The 27,257-nt window shown below is 36.0% G+C and overlaps 1 protein-coding gene across 5 annotated transcripts in view; it reads left to right on the top strand.

Moving 5' to 3' along the window:
- Positions 1-22: 22 nt before the first annotated feature.
- The window catches only part of LTN1 (listerin E3 ubiquitin protein ligase 1), a 31,703-nt gene continuing 4,468 nt past the window's right edge, over positions 23-27,257 (top strand). For 2 of the 5 annotated variants that reach the window (XR_011680146.1, XM_071433380.1), the window contains exons 1-26: positions 23-152; positions 1,767-1,970; positions 2,257-2,355; positions 3,335-3,565; positions 4,547-4,599; positions 5,532-5,712; positions 6,468-6,641; positions 7,682-7,872; positions 9,063-9,201; positions 9,910-10,695; positions 11,176-11,217; positions 12,398-12,590; positions 15,002-15,241; positions 16,232-16,379; positions 16,630-16,780; positions 17,445-17,646; positions 18,537-18,696; positions 18,865-18,969; positions 19,226-19,368; positions 21,144-21,279; positions 22,358-22,502; positions 23,621-23,834; positions 24,109-24,346; positions 25,149-25,223; positions 26,059-26,245; positions 26,682-26,853. Coding sequence is in view for 4 of the 5 variants with exons in the window: in XM_071433380.1 (XP_071289481.1) it covers positions 111-152; positions 1,767-1,970; positions 2,257-2,355; positions 3,335-3,565; positions 4,547-4,599; positions 5,532-5,712; positions 6,468-6,641; positions 7,682-7,872; positions 9,063-9,201; positions 9,910-10,695; positions 11,176-11,217; positions 12,398-12,590; positions 15,002-15,241; positions 16,232-16,379; positions 16,630-16,780; positions 17,445-17,646; positions 18,537-18,696; positions 18,865-18,969; positions 19,226-19,368; positions 21,144-21,279; positions 22,358-22,502; positions 23,621-23,834; positions 24,109-24,346; positions 25,149-25,223; positions 26,059-26,245; positions 26,682-26,853 (4,651 nt within the window). In the remaining variant the exon portion in view is untranslated. The other 3 variants (XM_071433381.1, XM_071433383.1, XM_071433382.1) reach the window with 3 other exon arrangements.

The raw sequence follows: 27,257 nt of genomic DNA on the forward strand, positions 1-27,257 counted from the left end.
TTAAGGCCACAAGACGCAGGTACCCTCCCGCGCCGCGTGGCCCCGCCCCGGAAGTGTCGGGGTACCCGCGGTGGCTCCGGTCGGGCCCCGGTTCCGGTGCCGTCGCCGCCATGGGGGGCAAGAACAAGCAGCGAACCAAGGGCAACCTGCGGGTGAGCGCGGCCCGCGGGGCCGGGCCCAGGGCTCGGGGTCTCGCGGTTCCGGCACTCCGGGTGCCCTGGGCGGAGGGTCGCGGACCGCCGGAGCCCGGCTCCCTCGGCGGGGCAGCGCGATCTTCGGGGCCGGTTGTGGTAGCTGGGGCTGGGCCTGAAGCCGCCTCTTGGCCTGAGTCGTGCTTTAGGGGAGCGTGACTGCTGCTGCTGTGGTATTTGTACGGAGACGGAGAGCAAAATCACCGCGGGTGTAGATTCAGCAAGGTGTCGGTGGTACATTCGGTGTGGTTTTCTGTGCAGAGTTTTAGAATACACTCTTGCCAAAAGGCCAGAGATGACGTGACATCTGCCCTATCACTCAGAATTGTGGGAGAAGTCTGGTGTTCAGGTTCCCTAATTCCTCCGTGGATTTAGGGAAGACTAGGGAATGCAAAGCAGCATATCTTTAACAGCTCACATGCAGAAAAGATTATTTAAACCCCACAAGCTCACAAAACTGCTGCTTCCATAAGGAAGTAAAAGGTATTTGCATGATAAGGTGTCCCAGAGGACATTTAAGCCTCAGTTAGTTTTGGGGCAGTCTTTCGAAAAGAGCGTTGAAACAGACCTGAGCCAATAATACAATGGGCAAATGGGGTAAACTAGAAGTGGTGCTGAGCTCCAAAACACACACTGTCAGATGGTATTTATTATATTTGTTACATATGCATGCTTTTGCTACAATTCTCTAAATCATTTTTGGCCACTTGGTTGCTGGGAGAATCCTTTATTTTGGCTGAGTGTTTTTGTTTTTTGAGAGAATTAAGGAGAATTCCCTGAGAGCTGTATTGGCCTGTATAAGAACTAGGAAGCTGTATAAGAACTAGGAAAGCCAGAAATAGTGAAGGAGGATAAATAGTTTCTTAATAAATTGTTTATAGATTCTTAGTAAATTGTTTCCTTGCAGAAGGAATTTTCTGCTAGCAAAAATGCAATAAAAGCAATAATTTTCCATAAGTATTCATGCATTATGTGAAAAGAGAATTTTGATTCACAGAATCATCAAATAGACCCACAGAGTGATTTAGGTTGGAAGGGACCTTAAAGCTCATCCAGTCCCACCTCCTGCCAGGGGAAGGGACACCTTCTACTGGACCAGGTTATTCCAAGCCCTGTCCAACCTGGCCTTGAACACTTCCAGGGATGGGGCAGCCCCTGCTTTTCTGGGCAACCTGTGCTAGGGTTTCACCACCCTTATAGGCAAGAATTTCATGTGTAATCTAAACCTATTTTGTTTCAGTTTGAAGTCATTCCTCGTTGTATCACTACAGTTCCTGATGAAGACTTCTCTCCAGCTTCCTTGTAGGCTCTCTGCTGATACTGGAAGGATGTTCTGAGGGCTCCCTTGAGCCTTTTCTTTTCCAGGTTGAACAGCCCCAAGTCTCTCAGCCTGATCCTAAAGCGAAGAATAATTTTCTAGGTTTCTATGTTTAAAGCACAGGTGGACTCTTCTTTGAGAGACTTTATGTTAATTAGAAGGTCCATTATAAAATAAAATTAGGATCATATTTTTAAATGCATAATGTGTGCAAAATAAAATTAAATGGATAATTGACTCCCGTCCCTTTTCTTTAGCCTTCTAGCAGTGGCCGAGCTGCAGAGCTCCTTGCCAAAGAACGTGGAACAGTGCCTGGGTTTATTGGCTTTGGGACATCTCAGAGCGATCTAGGATATGTTCCTGCAATTCAAGGAGCAGAAGAAGTAGACAGCCTTGTGGATGCTGATTTCCGAATGGTATTGCGAAAACTTTCTAAAAGGGATGTCACAACCAAGTTAAAAGTAGGTGTATCCTTTGCCCCCTGTAATTTGAGAATGATACCATTTTCTTAAGGGAGGAAGAGGAAATAACTAATTTCACTTTGGTGGATTTGCTAGAACTGCAATACAGATTACGTCCTGGATAACACATAGCAAGGTCCATCATGCAATTATCTCTATAGATGCTCATTTGCAAGAAATTATTTGATTTTTGGAAAAGGAAGTTGCAGTTTCAGATACAAACTGGTAAATTACAGAATATATCTACCTGACTTCTTAAGTCATGCCCTTGATATTTTAATTTTAGGCTATGCAAGAGTTTGGGACGATGTGCAAGGAAAGAGAAGCGGAAGTTGTTAAAGGTGTTCTTCCTTATTGGCCAAGAATTTATTGTAAAATTTCACTGGTAAGTATTGAAGTATTTAAATTAGAAACTTACCTATCTACTTCCTGTGACTACTTCTAAGGTGGTCTTTGTTTGTTTGTTTGTTTGACCTATCTACCTTTGTTGAAATTACTGATTTGTTTTAGGAGAAACATCAAGTTGAAGGAAAATACTGTTCGTTTTGTGGACAAATTTCAGTATTGGCAGTGGGTGGAATCTTGAACTGTTGATGTCTGGGATGTACTTCCTTGATAGGTCTATTAGACCTTTATGTTTAAAAGATGGTACTATATTTCTTAGGAAAAGTTCTTTTATGTGGATTCCAAAAAGGCTAGAGAGTCTGTTCAGTTAACATAATTATAAAGTTTCTTGATCTAGGGCTGACCAGACTTAACATTAAAAAAATACCCCAAACCCAAATATGAAAAGACCGTGTGTAGCTAGATTAGCAATAAGTTTCTTCATCTATTTATTGTATTTCCAAGCTGTCTAGAATGGCTACTGTTGAAAACATGGTATGGAACAAAATGAATCACTATTCTTAACTATTAGAGGAATTCCTACTGTTTCTTTCTTGAGTCAAGAGTGTAAAAAATCATGATGTTGTAAATTCATTTGCAAATAAAGTATTGCAATGCACAGCTTATGGCAGTTCTAACTCAGAAGATGTCTTCAAGGCTTCCTGTTTCTCTTGCCTCCTGTCTGTAAAATGTTTGTATAAATTGGAAACAAAAACTGCTGTTTGGGATATCAGGAGAAAGTTACAATCTGAGTGTACAACAGTTTGGGAATATGATGCTACTAAATTAGGACGCTCCCCATACCTTGGGTTACCAAAACTTTTTTGTCATTGGTGTGTATTTTCAAATCTATGTTTCAAATCCAATTAATTGCAAACATGGCTTTTTAATCACCACTTTTGCTTTGAAGTACCTGAAATCAAAGGTACATTTCTTAAACCAATAAACCTTTCTCTTTTTTTCCTTCTTTTCTTTAAAAGGATCATGATCGCCGTGTTCGAGAAGCAACTCAGCAATCTTTTGAGCAACTGATTCTTAAAGTCAAAAAACACTTAGCTCCTTACTTAAAAAGTATCATGGGTTACTGGCTGATTGCTCAGTGTGACACTTACTCCCCTGCTGCTTCTGCTGCAAAAGTAGCTTTTGAAAAAGCTTTTCCTTTGAGCAAACAACCTGAAGCCTTAGTATTCTGTAAGGATGAAATTCTTAATGTGAGTTTACTTTTGTATTTCTTTAAGGCTTTGTATATGTCAACTTCTGTTACAAGTTTAAAAGTCATCCTTCCCCCATCTGTGCTTCATGGTTAAATTTCTTTCTTGCCTGAAACTTTGCCCCTGTGAAGAGAATTGTTTGGGTTGGAAGGGACTTTTAAAAGGTCTTCGTGTTCCACCCCCTGCCATAGGCTGGGACACGTTCCACTAAGACCTGGTTTCTCCAAGCCCTGTCCAACCTGGCCTTGAGCACTTCCAGGGATGGGACAGTCCCAGCTTCTGTGGGCAGCTTATGCCAGTGCCTCATCACCCTCACAGGGAAGAATTTCTTCTGTAAGGAAATATAAAAAAGAAAAACAATAAGGAATGCAGAGAAAAAAATACATATTTTTTTTGGACTTGAGATGAGAATGACTGGAACCATTGGAAGGAATGAATTGTGAATTTCCTTGTGTGCATTCCTATGTAATGATGTTCAGTCAACACATAATGTTGCTGACAGATGGAATAATGATGCTGGAGTAGTTTAGCTATAGTGAAAAAGAATGCAGAATGCTGAGCAGTGTTTCAGCATCTACAAGTTTAATTCTGGCCATTATGCTTTTCTGTCAGTTAGATATGATACTCAATGGACCGAATTAAAAAAAGTTCAAAGATTGCATTGCCAGTCCATCATGTGCAAACTTAACTGATTTGATTTGCCTCATTTTGGCTTCTTTTTAGCAGGAGCACATTGGCATGGGGCTGCAATTTACTAAGTGTTAGGGAGACTCAATTCAGACAGTACCACAGCTACTGTGTTCACCCATGAGTCAAATTCTCTTCCAGCATGTTTACTAGCATGTCTAAAAATGTTAGAAAGACAGCTCAGAGGTTGTGAAATTTTATTGTAGGACTTCTCTGAATAATGTGTGGACTATATTGTTCACATATAAGTATTAGATTTCTTTGTGTTTATATGCATGACTTTTTCCCCCATAGGTACTTCAAGATCACCTTCTGAAGGAAACAGCTGATACACTTAGTGACCCTCAGTATGTTTGCCTGCTTAAATGGATATTTAATTCTTTAAATCTTGGTCTTTATTGGGTTCTCTGTACCTGGAAGTAGTGAATTTAGTTTTGTTTCAGGAGACAGAATAATTATTTGTATCCAGATCCCAGCAACTTTGATTGGGACTTAAGTGTCGCATACAAGTAGAGATATTATAAAAGAAGGGCCAAATTTATATATATATAATTATTATATAAAATATTAATATTATATTATTTATTATATAATTTATTATATAAAATCAGACCTTGTTCTGCTAAATTACCATCTAGCCTGTTACTTATTCTAAGTGCAGCTAGCTAAATTCCCATGTGAAAAATCATAAAAAATGAAGGCAGTTAATGCAACAGACTATTATGTTAAGAGAACTGTTTGCACCTACAATAAACAAAAAATCTGTCTGTAGGGATCAGTGAACAAAATATGTAAACTAACCAAAATGAAGAGATTTGACAGATGGACACCCTAGCCATTTACTGACAGTTAAACTGAGTGTCAGTGTATTGTTAGCCAATTTGGTCTAACACAGTACCTTCTAATATTTCCTATTAATATGAGCTTTGTGAATAAAGAATTGGCTTTTTCTGCATGATAAAATTGAGCCCCAGCTGCTTATTACTACAACACTTAAATAAATGTTTTTGAAAGTGTTATCAGTTATCTAATTTTGTTTCAGCTCTTTTAAGAATATCATTTGTGAGTAGCTGGAAGATGAGATGACTTTTAACTTTTTTTCTAACACTTCATAGTGAATTTAGAACCTCTGGAAAGTTTATGTATTTACATTGCTGGCACCTGAAATTAAAAAATGAACACAAAAAAAATGAAGGCAGTTTAGTTTAGACAAACTTGGGATGACTGCTGGTTTATTTGTGGTCCACTTTTAACTTTTTTGTTTGTTTTGCTTTCTGAGAACTGTACCAGAAGAAGAAAGGGAAGCCAAATTTTTCCGGATTCTGACCTGTTCCTTGTTAGCTTTAAAAAAGTTGCTCAGCATGTTGCCAAAGAAAGAGATGCATTCATTGGAGGAAAAGTTAATGTCACTTCTGTCCCAAAACAAATTTTGGAAATATAGCAAAAACAATGTATCACAGGTGACTTTTTAATTTCTTCTTTATTTTGCTTGGTTTTCGTTACAGGTAATACCCTTAACCTAAGGAAGTATTGATTACTTGTATTCTACAAGGAGGCACTTGGTACTTTGCTTAGGTTTGAAACAGCCTTCGGGTTTCTAGGTAGATTCCAGAAAGGCTAAAGAAACTGTTCAGTTAACATAATTATAAATCTTTTTGATCTGGGACTAATATCTGACCGGACTTAATGTTAAAAAACCCGCCAAACTCAATATAGACAATATTACTTGAAAATTTATTAAGTAGGCTAAATTTTTATTTCCATATCATCATGATCTACTTTTTGGCAATCTGCCATCATTAAAATTCATGTAGAAGATAAACTCTGTCAACTTAGAGCATGTATTCTTGGTGCTTTGGGGTTTTCATTTTTTAAGCAGTTTTACTGGTCTTTAATCTGTACATAGAGTAATGAATTAATGCAATAGTATTTTGTTTAAAAGCTTTAAGTTGCTTTTGGGAAAAAATGCCTTTTGAGAAGTATATAAAAATACAACTTTTGACAGGCATTTCATTAGTAAACAAATTGCATTAAAATATTTGATAAGACTGTTTAATAACTACTTTGTTTTTCTTGGTTTTTAATAATATTTTAACTTTTGTTAATGTGATAAAATACAGGCATGGTGTCTTGTAAACTTTTGTTTACTTTAAAAGGAATCTTATTAACTACATGTAGTGACAAATTCTGCTTTTCCTTCTGTGGCCTCTGTCAGGTTCGCTCAGCTTTCTTTGAGCTGATTTCTGCTTTTTGCCAGCACTTGCCTGAGGTGGTGAAAGCTGAAGCACCAAGAGTTTGTCCTGCTGTTCTTCTCAGCATTGATGACAGTGATGCAGTGGTGTGTCCTGCTCTTTGGGAAGCAGTGCTTTATACTATCACCACTATTGAGGTAATGTGAGATATTTTCATCAAATTTAACTTTTCACCAAGTGTTGTTCTCTGTGTAGAATTAGGAGGATAGGCTTGACTGGGTTTTCTTTATGGTTAGTAACAGGAACTCCATAAGGGTACATCCTCCTTCTTTCAGTGTAATTTTCAAATCTGAAAATTAGAGTTGTTTTATAGATTTAATTTAATTAATCTGAAACCCTTTCATCCAATGTAGTTACTAGTTAGTCAAATAATGCTTAAAACCTTTTTCTTTGTTAAAGACAGTTACAAAAAAGACCTGCAGTGCATTTTTGGTTAGTTTGTTTCCTCTTCAAATGTAAGGGTTCTGTAGCTTTTTTTTTTTTTTTTTTTTTTTCCCCTTAATTTTAAGTGAAACACTGGCTTTGAATTTATTAGCAGGATGAGTTGTTGCCATAGACTGGGATGCTTTGAGGGTTTAACGCTGCAGCTCCCTTTTGCAACTGCTGGAATGAACTGGAACAAGTTTTCTTGAAGAAAAACCCCTAAACGGTCTTTGTTCAGCTTGTTATAAATATAGGTACCTTGAACTATAATAGATATGATAATAAATAAAATAGATCAGATGACAAAAAAATTTAGGGAAGGGGAAGTGCCAAAGCAGTTTCTAACCATCAGAAAATTTTTGAAGAGAGTTTTGAAGTTAGTGATACTTCCAAACTCATTGGCTTGCCTTGATAATGAGAATTAAAATTAAATACAGTATTAATTACAGTAGTGATTCCTATGAAGCATCATGAAAGTATGATTAAAGAGAAACCTTTAATTGCAGTTGCTATTAAGAAAGGTCAATTGATTTTAAACAGTGCAGAAATAGTTTTATCATGTTAACTTCACAAGCCAAAATAGGGAGAAAGTGATTTTAAAGATACTGGCAAGTGAGTAACTTAACAGAATTTAAATTTCACCATGACATGTTTCAGCTATAATATGGGGATGTGGGTTAAATGGCTACCTTGGGGATTCTTCTGAGGCAACATATTGTTGTTTAATTTATAGTAAGTGAATTTCTTTCTGTAGGACTGTTGGAGTCATGTAAATGCCAGAAAAGGAGTTCTGCCAAAGCTCTGGACAGTGCTTCGAGAAGGTGGGCGAGGATTAGCTACTGTTATCTATCCAAACCTCCTGCCCTTCATTAGCAAGGTGCCTCCTGACGTTGTGGAACCGAAGCTGGAATACTTCAGAGTTTTTTTCAGCTCTATAATTCAAGGGTACGGACCACAAATTTATTTATTTGGAATCAGTCTCTTTCACGTTTGGAAACAAAGAAACTAGTCTTTAAGCATTTGAAGATAAATGAGATTATATTTTTAAAATTATTTTCAAAATCCAAAACTGGAATCAGTCCTTTGTGGCTGTTCTGTCATTTTAAACCTTCAGGTTTCCTTTTTATTTTACTATATCTTCCTTACATGAAGCATTCTTATCTTTCCTTGTCAAAGCTTTGTGTTTATTCCATGACAAATTTGAATATGGAAAATTATTATAATTAAGAGTGACTCTTAGGAATCACGCTCTTCTCACCAGTGTGTAATTCTTACATAGGGGGATTAGCCTTGTGATAGAGATATTTCCTTTATGCACGAACTGTAATTCTTGTTATACTCATTTTTAAAGAAACTGCTTGTACTTTGTGCCTTTAAAATACCTCAAAACTACCTTTCTATGAAATGTAATTTAAATGTGCACCTGTGCATTGCATACTCAAAAGCATATAGAAATTATTTTATGAAATGCTGAAATTTAATTTGTTTAAAAAATAAATTAAAAAAATCAGTTCTCTGCTGATGCTGGTGTGAAAATTAGCAGAGCTCTTGGAGAAGAGAGTTATGTAGGGGTTTGTTTGAAAAGTGTATAGAATTTTATTACACGTAGGAATGATTGTAATATTTCTGTGATCATTTGTGTGATATAATATTCATTAAAAAGCAAAGAAATTGCAGGTTTTCTGACTCAAAACTGGGGAGACTGTCTTTAAGTGTCTTTCCTTCTTTTCCTATTCTTTTTTTCTTCCTCTTATTTTTTTTTTCCTGTAATGACAAAAAGTCACACTCTCTGAACTTCTGTGGTATGTGTGGAAAATTGCAAAAGAGTTTTGACAGCCAACTGAAACAGGACACAGTGTGCCAGGCTGTATATGGTTTCTCTGTTTATATAGATGTTTTTTTCTGAAGCTAAGACTGAATGAAGAATTTCATTGATATAGATTCTGTTAAATTCTTGGGTTTATCAACTTTCTAAATTGACTTTATTTTGATCTGATTCCTGTAAATGAATCTGTGATCCTGTATTCTCATACTGGTGTCTGGATCAGAACAAGCTAATTCAGGGTACATTGATAACATTCATACTGGGTTTCTTGAAAACTGGGTTACTTGGTTTCTTCTGTGTCTTCTCACAGGTTGTCAAATGAGAGGACAATAGCCAGTCCTTCAGAAAGTTCAGCAATTATAACTGCATTTATGGAGTGTCTGTGCTTTGCTGTACTACAGAAAGGAGAAGACCAAAGCCAAATTCATCAAATGCTTATATGTGACCAGGTATTAATCAGAAATACTGAATATTGTTGTGTGTACATTTAATAAGTCAAAATTAAAGAGGAATGGGAATTTTAGGTGAGGATTTACTTCTCTGTTGAGAGTTTCCCTAGATTTTATGGAAAAAAAACACACAGAATTGTCAAGGCTGGAAAAGACAAGATCATCCAGTCTTGCTGTAGTGCAGCCACCACCAAATTCACCTCCAGACCATGTCCCCAAGACCCTCATTGAGGTGTCTCTTAAGCACTTCCGGAGCTGGTGACTCCACCAACTCCCTGGGCAACTTATTCCAATACCTGACCACATTTCCATTGATTTTTTTTTTCAATACCTGGTCTGAATTTTCCCTGCTGCAATTTAAGGCCATTCCTTTCACTTGAGACATGGCAGAAGAGACCCACCTCCACCTCCTTTCAGGGAGTTGTAGAGAGCAAGGTGTAACAAAAGTAAAGGTACTGAATTTAGGTTTTTTTTTCTTCCTATGAAATCATCCTTCTTACTGTGCAATTAAAGTTATATTTAAGGGGGAAAAAAGTGCCTCCCATCCTGTATGTTATTATAAAATGTTCAAACATAAATAATTCTGATATTTGCAGAGTTGCTTCCAGAATGTTTTTCAGGATTATATAATTTCTTGGCATTATAAAGAATAAAATGATTTTGTAAATTGGATCACTGTTCTTTAATACATCTTTTTTGTCTTTATAGTTGATTCCTTTTGTCAGTGCTGTACTTAAAGACCCCAAGTTACAAAGTGGACCATTGTTTTATCAAACAGCTGAAGTGCTGAGTTCCTGGGAAGCTAAAGCAGAACTCTCCAATGATGATGGCACAGATGAAGTTTTCCAGAAACTGTTGTCAGATTTTTGGGGCCATCTTTTAAAAATGTGTATACTTCATGTTGATAGGTTGGATGCTGACAGGAAATTACTGTTTGCCATATCTGGTATGCTAGAAATTCTTCATAATCCGAAGAGTGCTATGAAACCAAGCAATAGAAAATCTCTAAAAATCAGATTTACAGATGAGGATGAATTTGAAAGGAACACTGAGAGTCGAAAGTTCATGGAAGTTAGAAATGGTGACTCTGAAATTCAGGCTGACTTGCAGCAAACGTCACGTCTAAGGAAAGAACCTCTAGAGAACTTAGTCTGCAACCTGGCTGAGCTGAGCATTGTGTATGTCAATGAACAGAAGTCAGAACAGCATTTGAACTTTCTCTCTGCCCTTCTCAACACTTTTTCCTCAAACAGAGTTTTCCAAGTACTTTTAGAGCAGGGAAATAATGTAAGTCCTGCTCAAGCTGAATCCCAAAATGAAGTAAAAGCTCATAACCGAAGTCCATCTGTACAGTTTCTGTATCTGAATTTAATAACCTGGCTGAAAGAAGACTGGAGAAAAGACACCCATTTCCTGGTTGATATTTTATACAGTGTACTTCATTGTTGCAACAATAATGATGAAAGGAAAGTCATTCTTGATGATTTAGTAAAGGTATGACTTGTACATGATGTTGTTAATTTTTATCAGAGTCTTTATTGTGGGCTGTGGTTCACTAATAATCTTATTTTGGCACTGTTGCATGGATGATAATTCTACATGAATTTGGGTTAAGTTCAGCATAAGGAAGATAGTTTTTGGAAAGCTAGACATGATAGTGTTGGGGTGAAAAGTTCTGTCTTTTTCTATATGGTCTAAATCATTTTAAAAAAGTATCATCAGAATTTCTCTCCTCTTGGTTCTTTATACAGTGTACTTTAATAGTAGTCATTGGTAGCCTTTTGTATAAATACAGTCCCTTACTGAATTTCGTGGGAAAGAAAGATTTGCAAGACAAAAATTATACAATCAATAACTTTGTTACTGAATTTTATCAGCTTCTACTTATGCCTACAGAACAGATAAAATGGCATTAATTCTTCCTATTCAGCAAAGATTTTTATTAAATATTGGGGAATTTGTTTTTCTTTTCAGATGGATCTTAAGTGGGTTATTTTTCTCCAGATAATTCAAAAGGTAAAGATTAAGATTTTTTTTTGTTCTTGTTATGCGTAATTTTTAATAATTCTCTGATGTTAGCTTTGAGACTCATATGTGTTTGTAGTGGTAATTTCCATAGTTTGAAAATCTTACAGTTTTAGAGTAGTGTTTGATTTAAATGCACTTAAATCTGGGGACAGTCTTAAAAATGAAATGATGATGCCAAAACAAAAAAATCTTTGTCCTGTCTGTTTTCAGTCAGTTTGCTTTGTGAGCCAGAGGGATTCCTGATTTGTGGATCATCTATTCTAAGCTAGACAGAATGGAGCTGGGGATTAGACCAATAATTAAAATTATTATTTATATCATCATCCTTACAAGGTGCTTATAAGGGAAAGGTAGTATTCAATTTTTTCCACTGAATATCGACAAACTGACATTTAAGTAATTGCATGGGATGAAATAGGAAGTGTATGATGAATTTTTGGACAAGAACTCATAACACTTGACTTACGGTCTGGTACATAGACCACAGGATCTTCCCTCACATATGCTGTGTATATTAGGAATACTGAATTTTTATGATTTTTTAACTTACAGTGGCTCATCAGCAAAATAAAGTTTTTGTGACCTTCTCTTTCTTCTTAAAGAAATTCAGGTGCTGTAAACAGTTTTTATGTTGTAAATAGATTTTATTTCAGCCAACTTGGTCATCCAGAAGTTATTTTTCTAACTCCAGTGTAGGAATTTCCAGGGCTCTATAGTTGGAGGAGAAACATAAGGAAGCATTTTCAGAAGGTGACTTGTTTCACTCTGCAATAGAGATCTGACCCAGCTATAAGTTGCGGTCTCTGACAAAAAGAAAGTTGGGGGGTGTTGTTGCAGATGTAAAATCTGAAGGCTTTTTATGGCAGATGATGTAATTCTCACTGTGTGTGCAAGTTTGACATACTAATCTTATGCTTAGTAATAAAAGTTAATAGTTAATAACGGGTTACACAGAGAAGCTGTGGCTGCCCCAGTCCTGGAAGTATTCAAGGCCAGGTTGGATGGGTTTTGGAGCAGCCTGGTTTGCTGGGAGGTATTCCTGCCCATGGCAGGGGGTTGGTACTTAAATTGGAACTTGGAAGATGATCTTTATGGTCCCTTCCAACCCAAACCATTCTATTATTCTATACCCTCAAAAGATTCTTGGAATGTTGTTCTTGTGATCCAGGCATGCTCAGGCACAACGAAACTTTCCTTAGTCTCTGACTGGCTGAAAGGAGACACACTTGGAGAAAGACTGGTAATGCTGGCGGATGATCTATGTCACCTGGGCTTAAAACCTAGAGCAGCCTCATCAGGATCAGCCTCTTCAGAAAGGTGGACCCTTCTGAGCTTGGTGTTGTCACAGCACGTTAAAAGTGGTGAGCATATATAATCCTTGGAGTTCATGAAGTGTAAATGCTGCACTTACCCTTTGCATAAGATTGAAAGAATTTTGGATCTTCCAGAATACTTCATGTAGAACATGTAGGCTTTCTCCTGGTAGTTTATTGTTGATTGGTTGGTTTTCATTGGGGTTTTTGTTTCTTAGTTTTGGGCTTTTTTTATACTTAAGCCAGTTTACTACATACTATTTAATTTTGTAAACACTAACTTGCAGCAGTAGCTGCCATTTTTTTGGTCCACATTGCTAAACAAGGGCAATGTTCAAAGAGAAGATTCAGATTTGCAAGTTTTGAAAACTTGAGGAAAATTTAAGTAAGCTTGATCTATCAGCTGATGTGCTGTAAAATAATATGATCTTTTAAACCATACCATGTGAAATTTACCTTCAAAACTGGAATACCAAATCAATTGTTATGGACCTATGTGTGTTTTAGTAATGCTTTGTTACAGGATCTTTGAATTTTTTTCAGCCATTTCCATTTATTTTTATGTCTTAAAAACTCTGTATGTGCTCTTATGCTGTATATGTATTCTGCTTTTTTTATTAATAGCTATTATTCATAGCATCCTATTTAATTTGTTAATATCATCCTGTTTAATTTGTTTGCAATTTTAGTATCTTATATAGACTTCCAGGGGAGTTCATTTTTCTTCATGTTTTCCATGTAAACTCAGCATTTGCTTTGATCCCTGTGGTGACATATTTCAGTGTCAGTGGATGCTGTGCACATTCATAGTGCTTCCAAGTTTCAAAGATACACACAGGCAGCTCACTGTGGTGCATGTTCTTAGACAAGGCATCCTGAAGGTGTCCTAAGATTGTTTTTTCTGTTACTGGAACTTCTGATGTAAAGGACCATCCGGAAAACCTCTTTCTCCAGAGAGAGTTCAACAAATGTGCTTGTGAGTGTGTGATGTTCTAGGGCTGATTGTCCAGTGACTTTGCTTTTTGACTCTAGAGCCAGAGGCACTCCTGAGCTCATTTTCTGCTGGGTGGTGGGTGACCTGTTTTTAAATCATATTGATTGAAGCCTGAGAGATTTTGAGGAGCTATGATGGTTCTTGACTTGGTCATTAAAACCAAAGTAGAGTATGTCGACTTTCAAAAGGATTTTTTTAATGAGATCTCTTACCTAAGTTTCTTAAGCAAATTGTCTTGGAGAGAATAGGAGAGCCTTTCATGGATCAGTAGCCTAGGATGAAAGGAATTAAAGGGGAAAAAGAATAAATAGTGAAAGGAAGATAATTGTTGCTGAAACTTCACAGATCCATAGCAGTGTGTTGTGATACTGAATGCTTAACTGATACAGAAGATTACAAAAGAAATCCAAAGTAGTAAATACTACAAGTATACATGGGAAGAACACAATTGTAACTGTATCAATTCAATGACAGACTGACCTGTTAAAACTCAAAAAGAGATCTTCAGTCATTGTGGTGTTTCCCGGTAAGGGACAGGTTGTAAAAAAGTAGTAAAAGAGGAACACAGTTTATTAGGAGCTGCTCTGAAAAGAACAGAGGACAAATGAAAATTATTATAGCATGTAGTCAATATACTGAATATGTAGTTAGTATCTGGAATACTGCATGTAGTTTTGGTCACTGCAATATTCTTGTTCAAGTTTGGTCACTTGCAATATTCTATATGCTTTTGAAAAACATGTAATAGAATATGCCCAAAGAAATCTGGCAGGGATGGTTAGACAAGCAGTGGCTTCTGCTTGTAGAGGCAAGAAAACAGACTAGAATTTGTCAGCTTCTAGTGGAAGTGATTAAGGATGGGGTTGTGCTTAAAAGTTGTAAAATCACAATTTGTATAGAAAATGCAAATAGCGAGAAATGTATCGTTGTTTCTTTCAGTGGAAGAACTTGAATTTCTAACACATGCTTAGATAGCAGTCTTGAGGGCCAAGAAAAGTATACTTCTTCATACAGTTTACAATTAAATAATGGAACTCATTGCCACAGGATACTGTGGAGTTTGAGGATAAATGGGATTGGCTTGCTTGTATCCCATGAAAAAGGATCTAAGCATGTTTGTGGCTATATGCAATAGTACAGTGAAATCTTTGGCTCACAGTTGGTTGCCAGAAGCTAGGAGGGCATAAAAGGGGGAAGGATCACTTTGCACTTGCTCTATCTTTATTACCTTTTTCAAAGCTGCTTCAGCTGGTTTAGAGAACAGATACTTAGTAGTGTGAAATGTTGGCTGGTGTCTGTGAAATAGAAAAGTTTAGGTATCCATTAGACTGAAACTGTTTTGCACTTTATTTTGCATTCAAAATTAGTTAATAAAAATCAAATTAGTCTATATTAATAAGACATCTTTGCATGGTCATGTTTATCAAGCAATCAAAGCATATTGTCTTTTTCCTCTGCCCAACAGAATCATTGATTGGTGAAACCTTTGTTGAAAGGATTATTGATAAACTTCAAGCAGCTCTGTCTAAAGCGAAGGATCTTTCTGAAGCTGGAGATACTGAACCATCAGTATCTTTCATCTGCGATGTGGCCTCAAGCTTTTTCAGCTCTGTGAAAGGCTGTTTGCTGATGCCATCCTCAGAAGACTTGCTCCTTACCATCTTCCAGCTGTGTGCTCAGAGGCAGGATGCAACACACTTGTCAGGTAATCTGGAAAAAGAACTTCAGCTGAGCTTTTTCATATGTGATGATTACATATAAATTCTTCCTTTTCGTGAAACAGAATCATGAAAGTATGTGATAGAATACTGGGTTCACATACATTGAGTAATTGCAGCTGTAACTGACATGAAAATCTGTGTTTTAATTTACAGTGCCCATAGTTACTACTAAGCATCAAGTCCTGAACATGTTTACAAGGATTTTTAAGATTTTTTTAATGTTAGTATCAGCTAACTTGGAAGCTATGATACTGCACGCTTTTTGGACTGTTACAGAAGTTGTTTAAAGTCTACGAAATATAACAAATGAACTTTTTTTGTTCATTTTGCAATCTGGGCAGTCTATGAAAAAATGTGTACAATCGCTTCTTTACAGACAACATTCTGAAACCATTTATATTGGCCAAGTTGCCCAGACAAATTGTGATCCATGCCTCTCTCTACCAGTCTCATGTTCATGTTTATCTGAGATGCTGATTTATATTCTCTGAATGCAGAATTTGAGGGTGTAAATTGATACATGCATTTACTGAAGTTAATACAAGTAAATACAATGTTTCAGTGTTGTCACAGAAGTGAAGTAGGACAGTACTAGCTTGGAAAACACTGCTGCTTTATAAATGCCTGTTGATGTTGTGAATGTTCAATATTTTGGTAGAACGATCTGTAGTTTTGAAGACTGTATGGACATATGGTAGCAGACAACAAGAACATCACTCTAATTCTCAAGTGAATTAAATCTTACCTGTGAGTCACAGTTAATTTAAAATTGCTCTTCAACAAGGAAGCTATGTATGTGCCTTTGATAGTTTTTGCATGTAACCACAGAAAAGGGAATTATTTTCCTACTGTAGGACCTTTAGACATGTGATTGTTGCTATATGCTGTAGTTTGTAATTAGAGTTTACTTGTTTGTGATAGTTTTGCTTGTCTACTTGTTGTTTTGTTTTCTTTTTTCCTTTTCCCTATAATAGATGTGCTTGTATGCAAGTTAAAACACACTTGGATGTCTGGTGTAAATTCACTTGTGCATCAGCTTCAGGGCACTCAGAGCAACTTTTTGTTTAAAGCTGCACTGTGGGTCAAGAACCAAGTTCAGTCTTCCTCTTTGGATGTTAAAAGGTAATTGGGATTCACATCTGTTCCATAATGTGTTGTTCTCCAAAACAAACCAGGATCAGTGCTATAATAGCCATTATTTAATTGACATCTGTATTACTGAGACTTTTCAGCCTATTGGAGGCAGTGGGTAGAGCAAAACTTATACCACTCCTGGTACAGCCTGTATGGAGCATTGTATCAATGGAAAATATGCAGGTGGCTCTTAATGAATAGTGCCAAACTTGTTTGCAGTGTCTTCTCCTTTTCTCAGGCTTCAGGTTTTGATCTCTGCAGTCAGTGATTTGCTGTTGAAGCTCATGGAAGCTGATGGACAGTCTGGATGTCTTGTGAGAGCTTATGTTGAGCATGTGACACCAAACAAAATTGAGTGGGGGAAATTGCACGAATCTCTGTGCTCTGAGGTATGGAAATGTTAATGGATTGTACAGGGTGGTCAGTCTTTCCTCAAGCCTCTGTCCCCTAGGGTGGTAAGCTTTATTTCCTATGACATGGCACTGCACTTGTGAGTACCGTATGTTTGTGCAGAGGTTCTTGTCAGCCATTTCTGTTTATGGACCCATCCAGTACTACTGGAGAAAAATCAAAATCCATGAAATTACACTTTTCTGCGCAGAACACCAGCAACTTGCTTTACAGTTCAGGAATTTTATCTGACAGAGTATACATTGTGAAGATGTTTTTATCTCTAAGTTAATTCTTCATAAAGATTAATTTTGTGAAAGACACCAATATCTGCAGAAGAATGTGGTTTGCTATCTTTTAACAAAATGCTGACATACATAGAGTAGAGAGTGGGGAAGAACATAAATTTCCCGTGCAGCCACCAGTAACCCTATAATTTCTTGTAAAATACAAAGAGTTCTAAAGAAATGTATTTGTTTCTGAGCAGCAGTACAGTTCCAAATTACTGCAATTAGGTTTTTAATACACTGGAGTGGGTCATCCTCACCATTGTGCTTTTGATATGAATGTGTATGTTTCATGTTTGTTTCTTAATAATTCTGAATTTTCAAGGTTAAACAGATCAAAATATTTTTTCATACTCTTTTTATGCACATATTACAGTGGATGCACAAGCCTCTTTTGGAAGGAAGGCTTAGTATGAATTGTGAACCTCTGGGATCAAGTGTCAAGCTGTGTGGCACAACTAAACTTCCAGGCCATCTGTGTACTTCAGCCTTATTAAGTAAAATAGTACTACTTCAGCTGAAAAATCATGTAGTCCATGGAGATCATGATTCTGAAAGAAAGAAAATTGATAATATAAGTAAGTTACAATGGTAAAACTTAAAGGAATTTTATTTTGTAGTAGTTGTAACCTGTATTGAAAATTAGAAATGCATAGTTAAAGTTTGGCATACAGGTATGAGAAATTATCCTTTCATCTTTTGTTTCCTTTTTTCCTTTCTTTTTTTTTTTAATGTTCAGGTCTTCTTTAAAAGTAGTTTTTATATTCTTGGGACCTCTTTTGGTTATATACATCCTGTCTCAATAGAACTTTGAACTGGGAGAAGTACGAATTTTTAAAACTTCAGATATGTTCATTGCCAAAACAACTGTGCATTGGCATGAGTGGGCAACAAGGACTGTATCCCTCCCTTGAGAGTTTAACCATAATGTAAAGATAGTTTGAGACAACAACGTATCTTAATTCCATGAGGTGGAATCTAGTTTCCTTTTATTTTCAAGAATGCTCAAATTAAATGCAGCATTATCAAATTAACAATTCTATCTCCAGAATTCTCGCCATGATGAGAAGTGTAATTGTGTAGTGTGGGTCTTGTAAGCTGATGAAGGAACCATGTGCTAGCTCTTAGGACATTTACTTGGTTTTCTTCTGGACTTAGGTATTGACTGCCTTGTCTGCAAGAAATATATGTTAAAGAAAAGGGGGAGAACAGAGAGGAGTCATGTTATGCTTAATTTGCTTTAAAATTTCTTGACTATCTAGAACAGATTACTGTAGCTTTTTTTCTCTTGTATGTTTTGATAAAATGGCAAATATCCAGTGCATGCTCTGAACCACCTAAGATTGCATGTAAAAATATCTTTATTGCATTAAAAACATATTTTAAAAAACCAGCAAAATCTTGACCTGAAACTTCTTGCTTATGCAAGTCAGTAGTCATTTATAAACAACACCTGTTATTTAATTAGTTGCAGAACTGTTATATTCACTACAATGGATTGAAGAATTGGAGAATCCTCCTTATCTGCTTCTGGAATATCTTCATATGTTAGAAGAGATGCACATCACATATGAGGAGTTTAGTACTCTGAGTAGTACAGCTAACCTGCAGCAAACTATATTTGACAGGTATGTGAGAACAAGTGAAACAACTCTTAGCTCTGTTTTCACAGTTTGTATTGTATAGAGTGCCTTTATATTTCCACATGTGTGTTGATTCAGAATGCATCCAAATGCTTTTGTGGTGAGCCCTGAGCATCTGTATATATTAACCAGGGTATTTCTTCTTCTTTGAAGATCAGAGGAACATGGAAGACTCTGGTCCTTAACCATGGCCAAAGTGATCCGTGCTGAGAATGCTGTATCCTGGGAGAGGAAAGAACTTTTCAAGACAGCAGAAGGGTATCTTAATACTGCTGCCTATAAACTTGCAGTTTGTTGCGAATGTTGATAGTGTGAAATGATCCTGATTCTGACCATTGACAGCTGAAGGCTGAAATGAAGATAGTTCTGTATGGCATGTGAAAGTCAGACTTGGTTTAGTATGTGGGATTAGTTATGTCAGAGGATATTGCCTCATTATGAACTAACTGATACTTTGTTTCCTAGTTCAGCTTTTGCATTCCTTTCATTCTTGGTGTTTTGCTTGTATGAATAGGTTCCTTCCATTAACAGAGGGCAGATTGCATACACTTCAGTGTTTATCATCTTTCTTAACTGATGAAGAAAAGAGGGAACTTGTCTTCCATTGTGTGGCCAAACTTATGACATGTACACAGACAGAGCTTTCCAGCACTGACGGTGAGTATGTTCTTACCTCAGTGTAGTTCATCAGAATTTAAGAACGTTATTTTGTAATAAAGTTTGCTTTTAGATAAAACATATTTACTATAATATCGTTTTTCCTATAAAGAAATGCTTTCTCAGTTTGCCTATTTCTTCTAGACTGTTTGGCATAATAATTTTCTGCCTCATTCAGGAAGTACAAGCCTTACTGCCAGATACAAAATTAGAATGAAAAGACTTAGGCTGTTATTATTAAAAGCATCCTGATGTTGCTGTACTTCAGTGAACCATTTAGGCTTTACACAGCATGCAAAAATACTACTATTGTCAGCTGGTCATGATAGTCTTTAGATAGTTTGCCAAGAACTCTTTCACAGTTTACACACATATAATTTTTTAGTAGCTCCTCCAACTGAAACTGCACTACATTAAATGTCTGCAGCTGTGGAAAATTACCTAAGATATGGTTGAGATGTATTATGATATTGCTTTGAATATAGCCACTTATTTTGGGTCTACAGCCACTCTATTTGGGTGTAAGCTTTCACAAACTTGCTGCTTTTCAAGAAAACTGGAAATGTTCACATACAGTCCTTCTATCTGTATGGATTACATGTAATTTAAGAGGAAAGTCCTTTGTGTTTTGGCCCTTACTGCTTTTGTGTGTACTTGTGTGTACTCTTATTGATCAGTCTATATGAAAACTGAAATGTATGGTTTTTATTTTGTAACAGAACTGTGCTTACTTAAATTGGAAAAACTTATCTTTGGTTACTTTAAACTGTGGACATCTGTCCCTTGGCAGTGTTCTTAGGATTTCAGATGAGTTCTTCAAATGGATGTTCTTCAGGTGTGAAAATGATCAGTGTTAGTGACATACAGAAATTGAGAGAAATATTAAATATCTTTACCATGGTAGTTTTCTACTCTTTCAACTTAGTTGAGGCTTTCTGGCTTTCTAAGTGAACCAGTGAGGCAAACGAATGTGTCTGTGAAACTTTGAACAGAAGAAAATGGAAGAATCCTCACTTGTCCTCTGTTGTGGAGGCCTTTTATTTGTAATTGGTGCTTCCCTTCTACTACTTCTCAGTTTTCTAGGGATTCCTGAGCAGAACGTATATGTCCAAATTCACATTAAGTGGGATGTAGGTTGTAGGCTTACCATTCCAGTGGTGTCTTTTCTTTTCAGCAGCTGAAAAAAATTGCTGCTGAACTTGTTTAAGTGAAGCAGGGGTTTGTTTGGTTGGTTTTGCTATGTATATGTGATACTTTACCTTATTTTTTTGTCATTGTGCTTGTTGGAAATGTTCATTTTCTCCAGGAAATCTAGATAAATACAGTTCTTCTTAAAAATGGAAAACGGTACTAATGCAACAGTTGTACTTCACTCTAAAAGTAAAAATTAACATTCTGACTAGAACTCCAATTAACATTCCAATAATACTAAAATTCCAAACTTTCAGTTGCATTGTCTTCATTATCTGCCCAAAGTATTGCTTAGCTTACTGTATTTTTAGTAGCACAAAGAAATTTCAATCTTAGCAGGTATTTTCCTTTTTTAGATTTTATAATCTATCACCTTATCTTATAGGAGCTGTTTATTTTTAAAAGTTTGGATAAGATATTGTATTTTGATTTAACAATGACATTTGTGGATTAAGTGTTCAAAGAAGAAAGCTTAGGTATTATCCAAACTGTCTTACAATATTAAAATGAAGTTCTATTGACACACATTCTAATGTTTGTCTTGATAGTTAAGACTATTGAGTTTACATTTTATTATGTCATAGGAGCATTTGGGTGTCTTTCCATTTTGAACTCCTGCTTGAAGGATAGAAGTATTGATTGTGATCATCTATTACCTGCAGTACTGAAAATCATAATATCTTGGAAAAATGATAATGAGGACAGCTTTCTCTTTAGCTGGTAGGTGCAACATTGAGATAATTTGACTTTTTTTCTTATTTCTAAGGCAAGAGTTTAAAAGTACAGACTAATTCAAATAAATTAATTAATTCAAATAAAATCAATCTGTACAACTGCCATCTACTGCTCTAATATTACATATTTAAGCTTTTGTAGAAACTTTGGCTTAGTATATCACTAACTCATAGTGCACAAAAGTACCTGGAAGGCTGGGAGACTGAGGAGCTTTGTAAAATGCTTTTGAAAATGTCAACTGTTTTCAAATGCATTCAGAACTGACCAGCTTTTGCAGGTGTTGCTGGATGTTCAGTTCCAAGTTCTGTTTGCTTATTTTGGTAGCAGGAAAAATCTTGCATACCAGACTTAGCTATCTTTTAAAGTTCTGGACACAAAAATGTAACTTGAAAAGCTTCCAGCGAGGAGTGAAAATATACTGAGATTATCTTTTTTGACTATAGTGAGAAAAATCCAGGCAACAAAGTTCCAAAATAATTATAAAACCATTGAGTTTTCTGGGTTGGAAGGGACCTTAAAGCTCATCCAGTTCCAACCCCTGCCATGGGCAGGGACACCTTCCATAAGACCAAGTTGCTCCAAGATCTGTCCAACTTGGGCTTGAACTTCCAGGAATGGGGCAGCCACAGCTCCTCTGGCAACCTCTGCCAAGGTCTCCCTCACAGGGAAGAATTTCTTCCTACTAATCTAAATCTATAATATATAATATATAGTATTTGGACACTTAAAGGGTTAATAACTTTTCCTAAATCGGTAACTTAAAATTATTATTTTTCTTGCATTGATTTAATTAAAATTGCTGACATTCGTAGTTTATGTAAGTATATTGATTGAGCAAATGTTTAAATTGTAGAAATGTATGAATCTGTAATTTAGGAATCTTCTTTAGACTTGGCAGCTAATGTAGCACTCTACCTTTGAAATACAGAATATCAAAAGCACACAGGACACAGCATGGTAGTGCCAGACAAATTTGTCCTGTGAGGAGGAGTGAAGGCAAGAATATAAATACTCAGGTCTACAACATGAATCTGTATAAGCTTTGGTTGTATTTTTATTACAGCAGTCTGAAAGAAGCAAGTGCTCAATTGCTTGGTTTCAACATTGAGTTGATGCGTTACCTTCCCTTGTTGCTGAAATATTCTGCAGCTCCTTTGGCTGATAATGAGTGGGACTTCTTGATGTGCTCCATGCTGGCTTGGTTAGAGGTAATATGGAAGCATCTTCACTTTTAATGTACTTACCTTTTTGATTATTCCCTGAATATGGCAATGACACTGTAATCTCAGCCGAATTCTTGACACAATGACAAGAAGAATTGCACAAAATCCAGTTTATGTTGGACTTTGGACAAAGATTTAAAAGCACAAGCAGTTATACTGTCCTGTTTCTTTTTGTGTATTGAGATAAAATCAGCTCACTCTTCAAGTAATACGATCTTTAATAATGGCATTGGTAATTGGAGATTAATTTTGAAATATATCTGCTGTAGGTCTCTATTGAAAAATTATTGATTAATTGAAAAATTAATTATTGATTAATTGAAAAATTATATTTCTTTAAAACATAGTTTAACATGATACATCAAAATCAGCTGAATGAAAAGCAATGTCTGCATTTCAATATCTAACTGATCACATGAAGTATCAAAGTTATATTCTAATGCTGTTAGGAAAGAGGACAGTAATGTTAGTAGTCAGATGACTACTTACTGATAAATCAAATAAATATACAGAACCTGTCACTCTCTGTCACCTGTGCATTCAGAAGGGCAGGCTGGAAATTTCATGTGACCTTTCTTGGTCTCAGGATTAATCTTACCTAATGGTATGTGCCTCAAAACTATGTATTTTGTTTAAAAACAAACAACAAACTTAAAAGAAAATCTTGTTGTGTAGACTAAGTAGGAAATATTTTTAATTGATAATGATACTGCTTTCTGACAGAACGGGTAAGAACAAAGATAAAAAGAAAGCATCTGTGTTGGGGGAGAGGAAATATTCACCTGATAGCCACTTCAATAATTTCCAGTTTTTAGTAGTATGTTGTCCATTGAAATTTCTTTTTGTCATTATAAGGAAGGTTATATAATGGAAACAATCCATGTTTCTAATGTTGGTGAGACTTGGGAATTCATTTCAGGTAGTCCTATTGAAGTACAATTTCTATTTTTAAACCAACCTCCCCGACCCACAGAATTTTCCAATGGTTCTTGCAATTTAATTGTCTTTGAAATTACACTTTTTGTTGTAGACAGGAAATGTGAAACAAATTTTAAAGCAAATTTATGGTTAAGGAATCTTCCTCTGTGTTTATTTCCTCCTAGACAACAAGTGAAAGCCGTTTGCTTTACCATATCCCGCTTGTGCAGATTTTTGCTTGTGTCAGTTGTGACTTGGCATCTGCCCTTAGCACTTACTTTGAGGCTGCAGCTCCTTACAGTACTGCAAATCTTCCTAAGAACTTGGTCAGTGAATGGAAGGAATTCTTTTCTGAGGGAATTCACAATTTGCTGTTACCCTTGTTGGTGAAAATCACAGGCAAGTATATGACAAGGGGATAACAGCCAGGCTGTTTTGAAATAGAACTGAACAGGCCACATTTTTGAATTTACAGGAATATAATGTAAATAGAGTTTATAACAACTCAGTTTTTTTAACACTGACATGTTAATTAGTAAAGTGATTGCATATAACATAGAGATTGTTAAGATTAGATGGAACCTGTCAAGTGCAATCTTGAGTTGTTTCCAGCAGAACTTATTTATGGTATCATCCATACATTCTGCATCATAGCTTGTCTTCTTTTAAACAGGAGAAACCAAAAATGCATCAGAAGGCTCTTTTCAGAACTCTGTATTATCATCTTTGGGTGAAGCTCTAACTTACATCTCAAAGGACCAGTTCTTAAACCATAAGCTGCCACCGAAGTTTGTTGCAGGCCAGAAGACAAATCTTCCAGATAAACTCCAGACTCTACTGAACACACTCTGTCCGTTATTGCTTTTCCGGGCTCGACCTGTACAGGTTTCTGTCTACCATATGCTGCATAAGTAAGAAGCAACAAATTTTTCACTCTCATTGCCTCTCAACCCTCCTGCCCCTTTTTTAAAAATAATGTGCTATAGGATATGCACTTGTAGCAAAATCATATTCCATTATGGGAGAAAATCCTCAACTGGGCAATTCATGTTCTTTTTTGGAGGACACTATATAAAACTGTGAATGCTAAAGTTAATTGTATTAGCAGACTTAAGAAAGGTATTTATTTTTAGCCCTTATTTTAGCACTCATGGAATCCTAAAATGCAAACTGAAATATTCCAGGTTTTATCTGGGCCTGACACTACCATTAAATAGTATGACATTTTTATTTTCATTAATTTAGATAAGAAAGTAAATACAGATAGGTAGTACTGCTGTGAACTCCTTGGATATTTCTAATTCTCAGAGAGACAATACAGAATTTGTAAAATATGTGCATTTGGCTCCCCAAAATGCAGATTGCAAGGCAGATGGCTTAAGCCAGCCACCATTATCTTTCACTTATACTGAGGCATAAAGTTGCAATAGCTTTATTCTGATAGAGAATTTTATTTTAGCATGGCTCAGGAAAAGTAAGAGGTCTGGAAAGAGGAGTGAGCGAGGATACATGCTTGTTGGCTGTTGCTCTTGACCAAAGATGGTGGCATGTTTCTGAAAGATTCTGTGTTGTTTTTAAGGAATAACTGCCATTATTTTATTGTCTGTCAGAATGTTGATGTTGATAAGCAAAGAACTATGCATCACATATATTAAAATAGTTTATTAAAATTATTTTAAAATTAAACCTCATTTCCTTTCCATATTTATATAGATTAATGCCTGAATTGCCTAAATTTGATGATGAAGATCTCAAGTCCTATGGTGATGAAGAGGAGGAATTGGCATTGTGTGTATTATTTCCCTCACTTTCTATAGGACTGTCTTCCATATTTTTAAAATGTGTTAAAAGATTGAAATTTGCAGCAGAGTAGCTTTCAGCTAGGAGATGTTAAAAAATTGCATAGCTATGACAATAAGGTTATAAATATTTAGAATATTAAATATTTTGGTCCTTTGCACTAAAACTGGAGACAGTATTTGCAGTTGTTTTTAGGTGCAGTTACTGGACTAAATGCTGTATATATGCTTTATAGTAAGAAATCTTGGCAAATTTTTATTTGTATTCAGGATGTATCTGCACAGGTAATTTCAGTTACCTGAAACAGAACAAAATTAACTCTGTGTTTTATACAGCTTGAATCCCATGAATTCTCTGGTTTGAAGAGGGAATGTGGTAACTGGTTAAAACTCCTTTTTAACCTCAGCCCAATGATTAATACCTTTCCTAACTGCAGAGATGCAAAAGGCTTTTCAACCCAGAGCCAGCAGTGATTAGGAGATCATTGTTCAGTTGCTCATTTGTTGGTGTGACTCCAGAGAAGGCAAGCAAAGTGGCTATCCATGATGTAGGTTAAATCAGATCAGCCATAGACGACTCCCAGATGAAGTGATCAGCATTCAGTTTAAATTTGTCTTCCAAGAAGGTAAAAGCACCAACTCTCCCATTCAGGGAAAAAGAAGAAATTTTTAAAAGAGTAAATTTTCCTGTAATAAAAGGCTTATTTTATGTTGTGCGTGCATGGCTTTACTTTCATGACTTTCTAGGAAGGCTATGAGCTTAAATTCACTTCATGCTGTGCTCAAGATTTGAGTTTACTATTCCAGATAATATTTTTCCACAGATCACCTCCAGCAGCTCTTATGTCCATCCTGGCCACTCAAGAACTCTTGCTAGAAAACATCCTGGAATGCATTCCGGTTGGAGAATTTGCAGTTATTCAACCCCTGAGTGATGAGTTCTGCCTTGTTCTAGGATATCTTCTCACTTGGAAGTTGACATTAGCTTTCTTTAAAGCAGCTTCTTCTCAGGTATATTTTCAGAGTCTTTTTAACTGAATTTCTTAACGTACTTTTTTAGTTTCAGTCTCAATTTCATCCAGCCATTTTCTTTTAATTATGTAACTTCTTATCCCTTGTTTCTGTGAAATTAGTGAAAATTCTGAAAGCAGCAACAGACTTAGATTTCTGCACCGCTGTATTTGAGGATGGCAAAATTAGAGCAAAGAAGAACTAAGATTCATGAAAAGATGACTCTTTCTTGCATTTTCAAACAAGCTTGGTACATATTACATATATAATCTTCTAATCATTCGCAATGGTGCAGAGAACTAAACTTGTCTTCTAAACACTACTTCTGAATCACAATGTTGCTGTTCCTCCCTGCAAGGACGTATTTGTATTATTTACAGTGTAAGCTGTATTTACCATGTTTTGGTTTTTTTGTGAATTTTTTTAATGCTACCAGCTACGTGTTCTCTACTCACAATACCTTAGAAGAACTAAAAGCTTGAATAAACTGCTTTATCACTTGTTCAGGCTTATGCCTGAAAACCCTGTCTTTTCTGGGCCAACTTCAGAAGTTCCAAATAAGGACACAAAAACCTTCTTTACTGAAGAGCTTCGTTTAGATGTCAAAGGTTAGTAAAAACTGTATTTGTGCATTCGAGAGAGTTGTTATATTTGAATAAGCTTTTTTTCTTAAAAATACTTATTTAGAAAGTCTTACCTATAAAACAAATACACAGAGAGACAAATACATACATATGTTTAATAATCTTTTGTTAACTCTCCCCATTTGAAACTTAAACAAAGTTGACATGTTTATCAGAGAAACCAAGAAAAACATAAGTCAGGAATAATACATTGCTACTTTTGAATCATGAACGTAACAATTCCAAAACACTAGAAATGTGTGATCTATTCTGGAACCATTGCTTCTAGAGAAAATTTTAAATATTAAATAAAATTTCCATATTTTCTTGTATTTTAATATATAAATTCGAAATATTAAAAACCATTTTAATATATATTTTTAAATATT

Source organism: Agelaius tricolor, unplaced genomic scaffold (assembly GCF_023055355.1).
Source record: "Agelaius tricolor isolate 1412-34295 unplaced genomic scaffold, bAgeTri1.0.p SCAF_9, whole genome shotgun sequence".
Taxonomy (NCBI): domain Eukaryota; kingdom Metazoa; phylum Chordata; class Aves; order Passeriformes; family Icteridae; genus Agelaius; species Agelaius tricolor.